Source organism: Chionomys nivalis, chromosome 8 (genome assembly GCF_950005125.1).
Source record: "Chionomys nivalis chromosome 8, mChiNiv1.1, whole genome shotgun sequence".
NCBI classification, from domain to species: domain Eukaryota; kingdom Metazoa; phylum Chordata; class Mammalia; order Rodentia; family Cricetidae; genus Chionomys; species Chionomys nivalis.
Window position 1 is genome coordinate 13,195,600 of NC_080093.1, and position 15,840 is coordinate 13,211,439.

Genomic DNA, 15,840 nt, shown 5'->3' on the forward strand with positions numbered 1-15,840 from the left:
ATGCTTCAGCCAATCACCGTGTCTCTGGTTGATCAGCCTGTGTCATGTGCTAACTAACCTCTTGCCAGGGGGTGTGGTTAGCCTTTCTGGCATTAAGGCCTAACATGGAAAAGGCCTTCTCCAAAGGACAGTGGGGCAGATGGGGACAGCAGAAAGGTGTCACAGCTCTAGATGTCCTTGTCATCTACTGGCCCCGCGGGTCCCTTGGTGTGTCTAGTCACCTATGCTATCACAGGCAGAAGGGTGAGCCAGGTGCCCTAGGAATGGGTCGTGCGTTGTGGATGTTCTAGAACGAGAAAGATGATTCCTAGCTCATGTCATATTCAAGCAAGGCCTTCTGAAAAGGGGATGGACACTGACCCCACACACTGACCCTCACTGGGACTAGAAGTGTCCATGTGTAAGGTCTTGAGCATCAGAGTGGTTCAGATTCTAAGTTTGACAGTCTTGCAGGGGAGGGGGGGCAGCTCAGTAATGGAGCATTTACCTAGTGTATGTGAGGTCCTGGGTTCAGTCCCCAGTATAGGGACCGTAGGGGTAGAACCAGCTTCATTTACTAGGCCGGAAAAGAGCTGTGTGTTGACGTCCTCGTGATCGAACAGGACTGTATGTCAGTGTTTGTTATGACTGAACACAACGAATTGTTCATCATGACTGAGCAAGACCTGAAGGACTGGGACTTCCTGTCAATCTCGCCCATACCTGTTGTGGGATGTCCCAGTCTGAATAACTGAAGGGTTTGTGTTCAGAGAGGCCAGGGAACTGTCCGACAGGAACAGCTGTAGTTTCTAGCTGCTTGTCTCACCCTGGAAATAGCCACCCACCTAAGCTAAGAATAGGAACCCTTGCTAGGCTAGCAGGAAGGAATGCTGATCTTTTAAGGCGGGGCCAGAAGACAAAACGTAGCACATGGGTTGGGCCTCTTCTCAAATTTATGTGTGAGGTCACACCCTAACATTGGGCATTGATCCCGCCACAGACCTAGACAAGGTGAGGTGACCAGGTTGTTCATAGATGCCCAAGATGGCAGCCTCCAGGGAGAGGCCATGGGGCCTCAACCTTGGGCGCCTCCTGCCCCCCAGCAGAGGTGAGAGCTTCTCTCTTGCTTTGTTGACTGAGGTGGTGTAGGTGGGGGCCAGTTGGAAATCCAAGAGGTGAGGGGATGAGAAGATCTTGACAGCAACCTCAGCCACAACCGCTCTGCTCACTAGTCTCTCTCTTTTCCAGGCAAAATCCTCTTCCGGAGAAGCCACATCCGGGACGTGGCAGTGAAGAGGCTGAAGCCCATCGATGAATACTGCAGGGTAAGGCTGGGGGTCAGGGAAGGGAGGGATAGGACTGGCCTCAGGCCTCGTCCACCTTTGGAGGAAGATGTCTGTACAAAACCCACCTGCAGCCTAGTGTTTCCTGGCTGGGCATGGGAGGTGTGGTGACTGTCGCTTAGGAGGGATCACTCCTGAGGCTGGACCACTGTCTGGAGCAGTCGGCCTAGGAGTCACAGCTAAGGCTCTGCCCCTTTCGGAAGCCTTCCATGTTTATAAAATACTTGGTCAAACCCCTTCTACCAGCTTAGGAGTTAAGTGCCGGAGGGACTGGATGGTGGTATTTGCTGGCGGTAGGAGGATTGTTTCTGTACATTTCTTCTGAGTATGGCTTGAATCGTTTCTGAGCACAGTGGCATCTGGAATACACATTTGTTTATTCGCACAAGTTTTAATAGATGTCAATATACTCTCTTGTTCTCTGGTTGGTGTTTTTCTCTCTCTCTGTCTGTCTGTCTCTCTCTCTCTCTGTATGTGTGTATGCACATCTAAATAACCAATGTCAAAGAGCAGGCAGAACCAACATATGTCATAAAGCCGAGCCTGTTTGTCTTTCTGCTTGTGATTTTGTTTGTTTTGTTTGGGGGTCATGGTGCTAATTCTGAACTCAAGGCCTCAAATCCTGTCTTTTATACTGATTATAGTCTAGGACCTCCCAGAAGATACTCATTAGTGTTGTTGGTACCCAGACGTCCAGACAGATTGTGCTCAAAGCCCTGTCTAGCTGTATGAACTTAGTTCACATCCGTAAGCCTCTGTTTCCAAGTCTCTTCCATAGGAAAGAGGGCGGTCCCTCCATTGTGGAGGCAGAGTGACCTGGAGTGCACTAGGTGTGTGTGGAATGTGGTTCAGAGGAAGTGGTCAGCGGGCGTCTTCTGTTACTGTCACAGAACAATGTATTTAAGGTGCGCTAGAGAGACGGCTTAGCAGTTAAGAGCGTCCGTTGCTCTTGCAGAGGACCTGGGTTTGTTTCCAAGCACCCACATGGCAGCTCACAACCTTCTGTACTTCCAGAAGTACAGAAGATCCAGCGCCCTCTTCTGGACTCTACGGACACTGCATGCATGTAGTACACAGACATATATTTGGCAAAACACCCAAACACATACAATAAATCCTTTCTTAAATAAAAGTATTAAAAACAAGTAAAGGGCTAGGAGTATCTTAGTGGACAGAGCACTTGCCTAGTGTGTTTGATACCTAGTTGATACCTAGTAGTAGTAAAAAATAAAATATGCAGGGCAGTGGTGACACACACCTTTAATTCCAGCACTTGGGACATAGAGGCAGGTGAATCTCTGTGAGTTCCAGGCCAGCCTTGTCTACAAAGAGAGTTCCAGGACAGGACATCTAGGGCTACACAGAGTAAGCCTGTTTCAGAAAACAAACGAACAAACAAACATATAAATAAATAAACATATAAAGTACAAAAATAAACAATAAAAATAAAACGCATTAGATATTTTACTGTTATTCTTGATACCACTGACTTTAATAGAAATAGAATTCATTGTTAATCTGGGCATGGAGGTGCATACTTATAATCCTATTTGACAGGCAGGGAAATAGTGAGTTGAAGACCAGACTGGAATACATAACAAGATCATGTCTCAAAACAACAACAACAACAAAAAAAAATCAACAGTTAAAGAAACAGTGTAATGGTAGAGTATGCCCCAAGCCCTGGGTCTGATGCCCAGACTCTCTAAGAAATAAAAAACAAATAAACCGATAGCTCAGTGCTACCTGCTGTGGATGTGACTTGGGAATTCCAGGGGAGGAGCTGGCAAGTAAAGGCACGTGCCACGGAGTGGGTAATTCAACACCGCTGTGGTAGAAGGAGAGAACCAACTTCCTCATGCTGTTCTCCGATCTCCACACATGTACAACACACAAAAAGGAGAGGAGGAAGAGAGAAAATCCGAAAGTATTTTAAATTTGTTTTTATTTCATTTTGTGTGTATAAGTGTTTTGCTGATTGTAGTGTCTGTGCACCATTTGCATGCAGTGCCCATGGCGGCCAGAAGAGGGCGTTGAGTCCTCTGAAACAGATGTTTGGGAGCCGCCATGTGGGTGCTGGAAATTGAACCTCGGTCCACTGGTGGAGGAGCTCTTAATTGATGAGCCTTCTCTGCGGCCCCATACACACACACACACACACACACATTTTATATATATTAACAATCCCAAGGGGGACGTGGGGTGATGGCTCAGTGGGTGCAAGCGTGAGAATTTGAGTTTAGCATCCACGCACAAAGCCAGATGTGGCTTCATGAACCTGTAACCGCAAAACTGAGGAGAGCAGAGACAGAAAAATGCACGGGCGCCGGGCAGTGGTGATACAAGCCTTTCATCCCAGGACTCTAGAGGGAGAGGCAGGCGGATCTTTGTGAGTTCAAGGCCAGTCTTGTCTACAGTGAGTTCCGGGACAGCAGCCAGGGCTACACAGAGAAACCCTGTCTCAGGAAAAACCTTAACAGAAAAGAAAAAGAAAGAAAGAAAATCCATGGGGCTGGCTGGCTAGAAAAAGAGAAATAGTGAGTTCTAGATTCAGTGAGAAACTCTGACTCAAGGGAGTGAGACAAGACTAGGACACCCACCTTGATGTCCTTCTCTCAGCCCTGCACATGCACACGGGAGCAGACACACACACACACACACACACACACACACAATCCCAAGGAGGCTGGGCATGGTGGCACCTATAATCCTGATGCTCAGGAGACAGAGGCAGGAAGATGGAAGAGGCCATCCTGAAAAAAAAGGAATTGTAGAGAGGGGAGAATGGCAGGTTTTATCCAAAACTTATGAGAGGGAGTCTAGTCCGAGAGCCTCACTAGCTCTGTGACCTTGAAAAGTGGGAATGAAAACCACAGGCCCCTGACAAGACTTGAGTGGGAATGTGCAGCACCGCTGAGTGACTCACGAAATGCTGTCCCCATGCTGAGCTCCTCCTGGGCCCTTTCTGCCATGGTTTAAATGAGAAGTCTCCTCCCACCCCATGGGCACATATATTTGAATACTTTGACCCTAGTTGGTGGAACTGTTTGGGAAGGGTTGGGAGGTGTGCCCTTGTTGGAGGAGGTGTGTCATGGAGGGTGGGCTTTGTGGTTTCAGAAACCCACACCATCTTCAGTTAGCTCTTTTTCTCCGCCTCACGGTGGTTTTCTCAGCTACTGCTCCAGCGCCATGCCTGCCTGCTGCCATGCTCCCAGTCACGATGGTCACGGACTAACCCTCTAGAACAGCGAACCTCAAATTAAATGCTTTCTTTTATAAATTTTCTTGGTCATAATGTCAAATTAAAAGTAAACAAGACACTTTATGTTCGAATATTTTATTAACAACTCATTCTTGGCAGCACAAATGTTTAAGTCAGGCCTGGCATGGTGGCGCATGCCTGTAACTCAAGCACTTAGGAGGTGGAGACGGGAGACCCAAGAGTTTAAGGTCAGCCTCACCCGCACTGTGAGCTATGAGACCCTCTGTGTAGATGAGTAAATAACAAATCCTTCAGATTTTAAAATGACAACTGAGTCCTGAACTGCCGGCCCTTAGCTTCCGGGAAGACTCCCATTGAAGCCAGGTCTGCGTTTTGTCCAGATTGGCCTAGGTCACATGTTCTTCCTCATTGTAAACCATGAATGGATGGCCCTGAATTAGAGGTTACTCTTCTTCAAATCAATATCCTCTCTTCTCTTTAAAGGGCATTTACCATTCTCAACTGCTTAGTACAGGCAAGCTTTTTATTGCTTTATGTTGAATAAAAGAGCAGGGCTGGTGGAGGTGGGGTAGAGGGAGGAGGAAGCCTCCCAGCTGTGACTTACTCAGATCAGCCTGCTCTGAACTGTGGAGCCCCAGGCATCCGCAGCTGATTGTGGATCAGCCAGAAGAGGAAGCCCACAGCATCTTCCCCCCTGATGGGAGAAGCCCAGAGTTGGGCTGGTGGATAGATCAGGGTTTCCGTCTGACACCTCTCAAGCAGGACTTTACGAATGTGTCAGAGGGCCATGGTGGCTGGCCTTTAATCCTGCTGAAGTAGAAAACTGAGTTCTGCCCCGCATGGTGACGTACGCCCTTAATCCTAGCACTCAGGAAGCGTGGCTCTCTGAGTTTGAGGCTAACTTTGTTTGCCTAGCAAATCCCAGGACAGCCAGAGCTACACCGACAAACCCACTCTCAAAAAAGCAAAGCAAAATCAAACAAACAAACCCCCAAATAACAGAAGAAATCAAGCTTAGGTCTGTAATATGGTTGTCTGAGAAGCCCGCTGATCTTTCCAAGGTAACTGAGATATGCCACCAATACCAGTACTCGCAACACCCTGTGCTTTCCACAGCTCTGCCGTCAGACGGTACGACTTGTCACTACTCAGTGTCACCGCCAACAGTGACATCATGGCCAGCACCATGTGCATTTCATTCCACACCTAGGCTTTGTCAACAGCTGTCCTTTGGTTTCTTCGCCATTTGATGCAGGGCCTCACTGTGTGGCCGTGTCTGTCTCAAACTCACAAGCAACCTCCTGTCTCAATGTCATGTGACACTGTCCTTTGGGAAATGTGAACAAATGTCCACTCACCCCAGAAAAGGAACTGATGACAGACCAAAATGGATAGCACCCATGTCCAAGTTGGTGGACCAATGAGTTTTAGTGAGGTTACTTACAGGAACATGAGTGAGGGGTCACTTACAGGAGCAGAAATGATTTAAGACATCACCAAACCCCATCCCAGCATGGTGACAGTTCACAAAAGCTAGAAGTGGATAGCCCACGGAAGCTTAACAAGTTGAAGAATGTTCTTTCCAGATAGCTCAGTTGATCTGAGCCTCTTTCAGGCAGCTTGGCTGGTCCACGCTTCTTCCAGGAAGCACTGTCCTTACAGCTTATATATGCTTGGGCAAGGGAGGAGCCTAGTGGAGCTGATCAGTTTCAGGGACTTCCTGAAGTGTTTGAGTTGTTTACTTCCTGTGTTCAAAGCTCCACACAGGATGGAGTGTTTCACCTCCCCTTAGTGCAGTGGTTCTCAGCCTTCCTAACGCCCACAGTTCCTCATGTTGTGGTGACCCCCAGCCATAAAATTACTTTTGTTGCTACTTCATAACTGTAATCTTGCTGCAGGGGGTGTCTGGGTTGCCCAAGGGCAGAAATTCCCAACTCCCCTCTCCCTCTGCACTTCCCCACTGGTTCCCTCCTGCCTGGACACAAAGGTGTGAGACTCGTCCTGGCCAGTGCCCGAGGTCAACCCTCTGAGGTCACCTGGGTCATACCATGTAGAAAGACTGCCCCAGCCACCACGGGTCAGACAGATGATGTCACTAATGACTGTGCACTGGCCCTATAATTAGAAGGACCTTCAGGACATTTCACAGATACCAGAGAGGAACACCAGAAGCAGAAAGCCCAGATCAGGATACAGGCCCCTGACACAGAGGCATGCTCCTGACTGACCGGCTGCTTGTCCCCCTGTTTTCCTCGGGGACTTGCTTAACTTCTCTATGATTTAGTTTCTTCTATAGAATTAGAATCGTGGTTGCATCCTTTCTTTCAGAGTTGATCGAGCACATGAACATTCTAGAGTATTCTTATTGCTGGTAGATCGGCCTCAGCAACATTCCCGCTGGACTACTCAGAGGCTTTGCTGTGCTAACCAGCATGGCCATGGCCATGGTCAAGGCCAAGAAGGCAGGGCCTTCAAGGCACCATCTCATATGTTCCCACGGAAGTCATTTTAATCTGGGATCCCAGAACTAGACATTTTCTGAATCCTGGAAGAACTGATAACCAGAGAGATGTCTTGAACTTCCCAGGGGCACATAGCAAACACGGCTGCCGTGCTGAGCTAGTCAGGGGTTCCCGACACGTTCTGGAGCCCTTGCTCGTGCATTGCTGCTTTGACCTGAAGGGTGGCAATGATGGAACAGCTAAGAGGTACCCACAGGTTGCTCAGGGCCAGCCTAGACACTGTGCTGGGCTCCCCAGATTCATCACCTCATTACTGGTGACAGTTACACCACCAAATCTGATGTGCTGAGCTCAGAGAGGGCCAGTGCGGCCTGGGAACAGCGGGGCCAGAGCTCACACCCGTGACTGCTCGGTTAACTTCCCACACGACATGTAAATGTTCAATGACAGAACCCTTGATCTGAGCTGAGACCCCAGCCCCACCCTGCCTCTCTCAGTGTGGCCGAGCGTGGGTTCAGACTCTGGAGTGTCAGTGCCAGCATGTCCTGGAAATAGCCACTCAGCACCAACCACTTGTGCCGAGTGGTTTTGGCTAGACCCGGGCAGGCTGGGTGCCTCTGCTGTCCGCCAACAATCATGGCGAACCCTTGACAAGCTCCCTGCTGGCTCCCTCTTCAGTCAAGATGCCACAGTCATTCCACCGAAAGACTTCTTTGTTTGCGGCCCATGTGTCCCCTGCCCCAGACACCACTCACTGTCTTCTGGCATGAAGAGCCCTCTGTTCATAGGGTGTCTGGTGGGGTTCAGGGTCCGCTCGGCCAGTTGAAACTTGCTTTCCATGGCCCTGTCTCTTTGAGGTCATCGAGGTCGCTACTGAGCACAGCCCCAACCTAGTGACGGCTGTTCCTGGTTCTGCCTAGCTTGAACCCTTAAAACTCGGGGAACCTCTGCCTGCCCCCACGGAGCCCTTTTATCCTTACTTGGCTACCACCCTTCTTCCTTTTTCTCTCCTGCCTCCCTCCCTGTCTCTTTTAATCACATTTTCCCCGCCAGCCTTGAGAAAACACAGAATGTGTCTCATAGGTTAGGTGAGAACCTGGTGGCCTTTGGGGCTGGATTCACCTGTCATACACATTTTGAGCTCTGGGACACGGATCCTGCCACTTACTCTGTTGGCAGTTCCTTCCTCACAACAGCTGTGGTCTCCCCACTATAGACAGAGGCAACACATCATGTGATGTGCTCTCCAGAGGGTCTCTCTCTCTCTCTCTCTCTCTCACACACACACACACACACACACACACACACACACCGAGAATCCTCCTGCTGTCAGGGGGCTGGAGGAGTTGGCATCTGGGACAGTGCCCAATATTGAGTTGTTGCTAATTAAAATTCATTTTTCTTTGCCGCTTCCTGGTTGGTGGCAGGAGCTTGGAGACCTTCGCAAATCCCCAGGCTCCAGGAAGAAATGGCTGGGAGTTAACTGCAAAGGGATGATAGCAAAATGTTCTCATTGCGAAGGTCTGGTCTTGTCAAATCTCGCCCCGTCTTGCCTGGGCGTGGATCTGGCATGGAGAAGTGCCTCTTGGAATGCCTGGTGCTGGGAAATAGACGTGGGTTGTCTGACCAGCTCAGAAAATGAAACCACGCTCTCTTTCCCCAACTGTATCCCGGTTGTGGCCACCCATGGCCGAGTGTGCTTTTTTGGGCCTGCTCTTGTCTCGCTGTTCTTGGGCGTTGGCTTCTGGACACGAAGTCCTGTTCTTTTCTCACCTTCCGTCCATCTGTTCATTCATTCAGCTGCTGGCTGAGTTTCCGCTCTGGGTCACTATCAACAGAACAGGCTAAAGCCCCTGTCTGCGCAAGGCTTCTATTCTGACAGTTTTCCCAGCCCCACGAGGGCCCAGGGCAGTGTTCTCACTGAAACCTTCCTTCCTCGTCCATAGTGTGGGGGTGGGACCAGCCTGAGGATTTCCATGGCTGCTCAGGAAGGTCATTGGGCTAGCAGGGGGCTGGATGGAACATCTGAAATAGATCCCGGCATGGAGTTAGGGGACACACCACCATGTCACAAAGTGTCTCCATGTTGTCTTTCTCTAAGTATCCATGGACTCCCCCAACCTGAGCTTCTCTCTTTCCTCCTGACGCCAATCCTTGATTCCTTCGGCCTTGTCCCCCATTCTACTTTGACTGTGTCCTGTCTGCTTGATCCAAGGGTCTTTACTTATTCTAGTATTTCTCCCATTCTGAGGGAGGCCCAGCCTCCCTCCCCACTTGGGCTCCCACACGCGCTGGCTGTGGAGTACCAGCTCTGCTTTATTCTTATTCTAGCTCTTGCTTCAGCAGGAGACTCACTGTCTCTGGACAGCAGGCCTCTTGGCCTGACTCAATCATCATGGGAGTCTCTTTCTCCTCACCCTTCTAACACAGCCTCCTAAGAAACCTTCCAGTCCCCCATGAACCCTTCTCCGACAAGGCCTGCCCAGCCTCTCCCAATTCCCTTGCGCCCCTGCACTCAGGCCACGCTGCCTTCACGCAGCTTCTGGGCCCTTCCTACATCTCATCTCCATTTGACTCTGTCATAGCACGCTGTTGTCCTCTGTGGCCGTTCTCAGCTTGTCACTAAGAGCTCGTCCTGCAGTCAGTGTCTAGACATATGACACAGTGGCACAGGCAGTGTCGCTGTGGGTGCTGAGGGTTGTAAGGTGAATCCTCTGTTGTGAGGGCAAGGGTCTGGGCCTGTCTGTGGGCTGCAGAAGGTGAACCTTGCCTTGTTAGGTTAGGAGCCCAATACACTCTGAGTAGGATGAGATTCCTTCAGGCCTGGGGAGGAATGACCAGCCCTGTCAATCAGAAACCTGAACTCAGTGCTCATTCTGTTTTTGTTTGTTTGTTTTGTTTTTTGCCTGATTAACTGCTTGTTTAATTTACTAATTGTTTTCACGGTGTATTAATTACTTTCCCATTGCTGTGATTAAAACACCATGAGCAAGGCAGCTTATAGAAGGAAGGGTTTACTGGGGACTTGCAGTTCCAGAGGGATAAGAGTCCATCATGGCCATAAGCAGGAGCCGTGGTGGCTGGAGTAGCAAGCTGAGAGCTCACATCCTTAACCACAGGCAGGAAGAGAGAGCAAACTGATAATGTCTTCAGGCTTTGAAGGCTCAGAACTGGTTCCCAGTGATGCCCTTCCTCCAGCAAGGCCATACCTCCTAAGCCTCCTCAAACCATACCACTGACTGGGGACCGAGTATTCAAATGCCAGAACCCATGGGGACATTGTCATTCAAACCACCACACATGGTTACTGAAATTATCGGCTGGATGATTGGTTAGCTAACTGATTGTCAACAGATTAGGTTTGTTATTGTTTGGTCTGTGTGTGTGTGTGTGTGTGTGTGTGATGTGCATTTGCGTGTATATGTATGTGTGTACATGTTTGTGTGTGTAAATGGAGGCTCATGCATGTCACAGTGTGTGTGTGTGTGTAGAGGTCAGGGTAATTTCAGGTGTCAATCCTTGCCTTACACTCTCTTCTGTGACATGCACCAGGCTAGCTGGTCCATAAGCTTTTGGGGACTCTCTTGTCTCTTCCTGCCACTCAACATAGGCGTGCTAGGATTGCAGAATCCAGCTTCATGGGGGTTCTGGGGATTTGAACTCAGGTCCTCATACCCGCATGGCATAATGGGATTTAAGTCTCATTATGTAACTCTGGCAGGCCTCAAACTTCCAGAGATCCTCCTACCTCTGCCTCCTAAATGTTGGGATTAGAGACACACACCACCACACCTTGACACAGTTGATTGTTGGAGGTTTTGATCGTTGGTTTTTGTTCTGTTGTTCTTTGTTTTTGTTTTGTTTTATTTTGTTTGTTTGTTCTTGAAACAAGGTTTTTCTGTGTAGCCCTGGCTGTCCTGGAACTAGCTTTGTAGACCAGGCTGGCCTCGAACTCAAAGAGATTCTCCTGCCTCTGCCTCCTGAGTGCTAGAACTAAAGGTGTGCGCCACCACCATACCCTACTATTGTTTGTTTTTTGTTTGACAAAGTCTCATTACTAGGTTGACCTGAAAAGTACACAGCCAAGGATAACCTTGAAGTTCTCTTCCTCCTGCCTCCATCTCCCAAATGTTGAAATTACAGGCAGACGCCAGTTTAGAAAACGCTGAGGACAGAACCCAGGACTACTTGTCGCTAGGCCCCATTCTCCTGAGTCATCCCTAACCCTAGATCAGGGGTTCTCAACCTCTGGGTCACAGCTCCTTTTGCAAACTTCTATCTCCAAAAATATTTACATTATAATTCATAAGGTAGGAAGTTATAGTTATGAAGTAGCAATGAAAATAATTTTAGGATTAGGGGTCACCACAGCGTGAGGATAAATAGGTTGGTGGATTCTTTTATTTCAGTTCTAATGACCTCTGTCCTCGTCTCTCACAGGCACTTGTCCGCCTGCCTCCCCACATCTCACAGTGCGATGAAGTCTTTCGGTTCTTTGAGGCACGGCCTGAGGATGTCAACCCCCCCAAAGAGTGAGTAGTGACTGTCACCGCTTCTGCATGATTGGGAAGTGTGGGCCAAACCGGGCCAATGGGGAGGCTGAGGATGTGGGACCCTAGTAGAGGGAGAGCTATTAATGCTACCTGAGAACGGTTTCACCCAAGAAGCAGAGACTGTCCTAATGCAGAGGGTTGCTGTGAGTAAGCTCCCTGTGACGGTCCACCTGTCATCGCAGGCATACATGTGAGCTCAGTTTATCTAACTTTCAAAATCAGGGAACTTATTATCCTTATTTTTTGCTGCAGTGAACATTTTTGCATACATCACACATAAAATGCACACATATATTTTTATACATAATTTTTAAAAGAGGTGAAAGCCAGTCGTGGTGGCGCACGCCTTTCATCCCAGCACTCAGGAGGCAGAGGCAGAGAGGATCTTTGTGAGTTCAAGGTTAACCAGGCCTGCATAGTGAGATCCTGTCTGAAAGTGGGGAGGGCCTCCACCCAGGTGATATAGACTCCCCTGCACATGGTGCATGGGGAAGCAGACTACAACAGCATCCCCAGGTTTCAGATGAGCCCACACTGTCTACCTCTGCAGGTTGCCCCCCTTCTGGGGTATCTGTGATCCTGGATCCTCTGTCTTCTGGGTCCTCCCCACCCTGTTCTTGATCCTTTTTCACTTTCTAGGATGACCGTGGCCCTGGGTCCCAACCTGCTATTGCTTGTTCCCAGCTGGTGGCCTTTCTCCCCCACCCCCACCCGTCCCCCATAATGGTAGGGAGAACATTGCTCCTGGATGATGGAACATCCCGATCAGGGCAAGACGGGGGTGTTAATGGTTGGACTCAGTGATCCCCACCTTTATCCCAGCCCCCTGCTTCTTGCCAGTCAGCTAAATAAATGGGCCCCATTTCACGAATCATTCCATGAGCCAATGCCGTGCAAGAGACCGGCCTTGGGCCCACCTCCAGCACTCCCTCCCAGGAGGGGCAGCTCCCACACAACAGTCTTGGTGATGAGTAGTGACTGTTCTGGGTCACACTCCGGAGTCAGGCACTGTCGCCTGAGGCGCTTTGATCATTTGTGCAGCTTCTAGAATTCTGTTTTCTGGTCTCTGGCAATCTAATGCTGAGTACATGGTGGTGTACATGGTGGTGGGGAAAAGAGCCCCCCCCCTGAGATAACCCAGTCAGCGCCACTAGCATGCAGTAAATGCTCACCCTATGGCTGCAAAAGCCTGGGGACCGCATGGACTGTGAGTCAGGCCATGTTCTGCCTCCCAGAGCACAGCACGGCAGGGACAGGGTGAAAAGCATGAGGCCTTCTATGTCACCATGGAGACAGGAGCTAGCTGCCTCCGACTCGAAGCAGTACTGGATAGACCTGTGGCTCGAGAAGTAGCAGATGAGAGTTCAGAGGGGTCGCCCAGCCCTGACCCATCTCCGCACTGCCTCTGGACCCCTCCTCCCTCCCCAAGAGAGACTGAGTCCCACTTAGTCCTTGTGAAAGAACCCAGGCCTTTACATGACCCTGGGCCGACTGCCTGATGATTTATTAGCCAAGTGCCTCCCCTCCCTGAGGGCTGCTTGCCTTTCTGGGCCACTGTTCATGCCCCTGCCCACCGCCCCCCAAACATAAATACAGGTCAGGTAACAGAATATTTTGACTTGTGACGGCTCTGAAGAGAGTTACTAAATTATCAAAGCCTATGCATCGTGTTGGAATTTTGCAGACAACCCGGTCTCTCTGACCCCTCACGAGCATGCTGCTGTGCGGGGGCTCTTCTGTTTTGTGGGGTCTGGCGGTCTTTGCCATTCCATAGGGAAGACAAGGTTTGGACAGGCCTGTCTCAGGGGCGGGGAGGCAGTAGCTCTAGGCTTTGATCCCCCACTGGCCAATCTGGTGTCCGGCTGCTGCTTTTTAAGACCAGTGGTCTGGCACAGAAAGTTCTGTCCTCGAGACCCCTTTGATGGGCCTAGCACAGAGCAGGACTGGTGCGGCATCGTCTGCAGCCACCCCAGGACGGTGGTTCTGGGGCTGTGGGTCCCCCTCCGACTGTGACCACGCTGGCCCGTGCATATCTCTGCACGACAGGGATCAGAGTGCTCTTTTAGAAGCCCCTCGCTTACACCTCAACTCCAGGCCTTCTTTGTAATGTCTTCGCGTCAAGTCTCCAGCTACCCCTCAGCAAATCCTGCAGGTATTTCCTTCAGCCTGTCTCTGCGTTTGGTCTGAGTCTAGCCATCTTCGTGACTGCCCTGGGGCCAGCCCGTCACCATCTGTTCTGTGGATCCTCGGCCTCCTGTTTGGTCTCCCAGGTCTCCTCAGCGCCCCGTGATTAGATCATGTGACCCCCCATGTGTTCAGTCTTTCTGTCACTTAGAGTCCAAGCTCTCACCCTCTGATCACGTCTATTCCTTGTCGCTGTCCAGCTCCGATCATTCGGCTCTGTATTTTCCTCTCAGACCTGCTGGCCATGCACACTTTGGTCCTTTGTGGGGCGCTCAGCTCCCAAGAGAACCTCGTACCACCTCTTCCGCGAGAACAGCCTTGCCTTCCTTCTCTGACTCCCAGCACCTGCTCACCCCGACTGCTCTCCGACTTGTTAGCAGACTGTGAGCGGCCCCAGCCTGCATGTACTGGAGACTGTATCACAGCAGTATTAAGTGGTCTTAGAATGTGGGGTCTTGGGATGGCAAGACGGTTCAGTAGGCAGAGATGGGCCTACTTCCTGCTTCGTAGGCAGCCATCTTGATTCCATATCAAGCTCTCTCTGGGCTCTCCCTCTCTCTTTTTTTGTTTTATTTATTTTTATTTTATGTGCATTGTTTTGTTTTGCCTGCATATTTGTCTGTGTGAAGATGTCAGATCCCAGGGGATCTGGAGTTTTAGATGGTTCTGAGCTGCCATATGGGTGCTGGGCATTGAACTGGGGTCCTCTGGAAGAACAGCCACTGCTCACACGGAACCATGTCTCCAGCCCCCTCTCTGGACTCTCTTACAAGACCCTGATCCCACCCATAGAGGTTCCTCACCTCCTAAGGCCCTGCCACCTAATGCTGTCACAGTGAATTTGACTGACATTCTACCTGTAGCTATGTGTTCTTGGAACACTAGCATATAAAAAGGTGTGTGTGAGTGTGAGTGTGTGTGTGTATACGTGTGCACATATGTGCATGTTCTTGTGTGAGCCTCCTGATGAGAAAGGAGAGCAGCAGAAAGAGTGTCCATCGTACTGACCTCGCCCTGCGTACCCCACACAATATTACATCATTTCCGTCTTGGGCTACCTGAGGAAGATTCTTTCATTCTGGCTAGCAAATGGTGAACCCAAAGCTCTACACAGCCAGGAAGCAGGGAGGCACATCTTAAAACACATGTATGTCCTTAGATGCCTGAGAGCAGGCCGCCCTCAGACCTCCCCCGGGCCAGGCCCCCTGCCTTGTAGCCACAAGGGGTTAGTGGGCAAGCGAGGCTCATGATGGGCTTCTTAGTCTGTCTGTCTGTGTGGACTCCGGGGAGCCATGTGACATGTGGGTTGAGGAGAGAGATGTAAGGTAAATGCCATCCTTGGCACTAGGGATGGAGCCCGGTGGTTGCCAAGCAGGTGTGAAGCCGTGGGTTTGCTCCCACTAACATTATACCAACTGTACAGACATCCTACACGACACCTTGTCTTCAGAAGAAGAATAAAAAAGGATGGATCAGCAAGGTGGCTTGGTGGGTAAGATCCTGGTGACCTGAGTTTAATCTGGGAACCCATACGGTAGAAGGAGAGATCTGATTCCTGCAAACGTCTCCTGACCTCCACATGCGCCATGGCACGTTGCCTGCACACACAAATAATTAAGATTTTAAAATTAAAAATCTAAAAGCCACACTTAAAACTAGACGGAATTCAGTTTAGACACACTCTGGGAAGGCTGAATTTGTTCTAACAACTGAGATGAACCTGGACAAATGTGGGGTGTCCCATCCCACCCCCCACAGGCACACCCCACTTGTCCAGGACCCCTCATGCTGACTCAGCACCCCTTCTTTGCTTGGCCTCTGCGGGGACCCCTTCAGGCAGTGAACTCTGGGTTCAGGCCTCTCCAATCATTCATTCCTCACGCTGCCCAGCCTGCCAGGGCTCCGATGAAATTCTTGAAATTTCATGGGACAGGCAGAGCCCTGCTAAACTAGTTTTTGTTCTTCAGCCTCAGGGCTACAGAGCCCTCTGTTGAGGTCCCGAACAATGTCCCAGTGTTCACAGAGATTCGAGGTGGGAGGTGGTGGGGCCTACGCAGATGAGAATCATCTTGCCCCCGCCAGCCTTGAGGTTTAAA

At 50.2% G+C, this 15,840-nt stretch overlaps 1 protein-coding gene across 3 annotated transcripts in view; it reads left to right on the forward strand.

The window, feature by feature from the left end:
• Positions 1 to 15,840, forward strand: part of Sh3pxd2a (SH3 and PX domains 2A) — a 207,517-nt gene that overhangs the window by 97,297 nt on the left and 94,380 nt on the right. For all 3 annotated transcript variants that reach the window (XM_057778865.1, XM_057778867.1, XM_057778866.1), the window contains exons 4-5: positions 1,228 to 1,304; positions 11,448 to 11,539. In XM_057778865.1, coding sequence (XP_057634848.1) covers positions 1,228 to 1,304; positions 11,448 to 11,539 — 169 coding nt within the window. The remainder of the gene's footprint in view (positions 1 to 1,227; positions 1,305 to 11,447; positions 11,540 to 15,840) is intronic.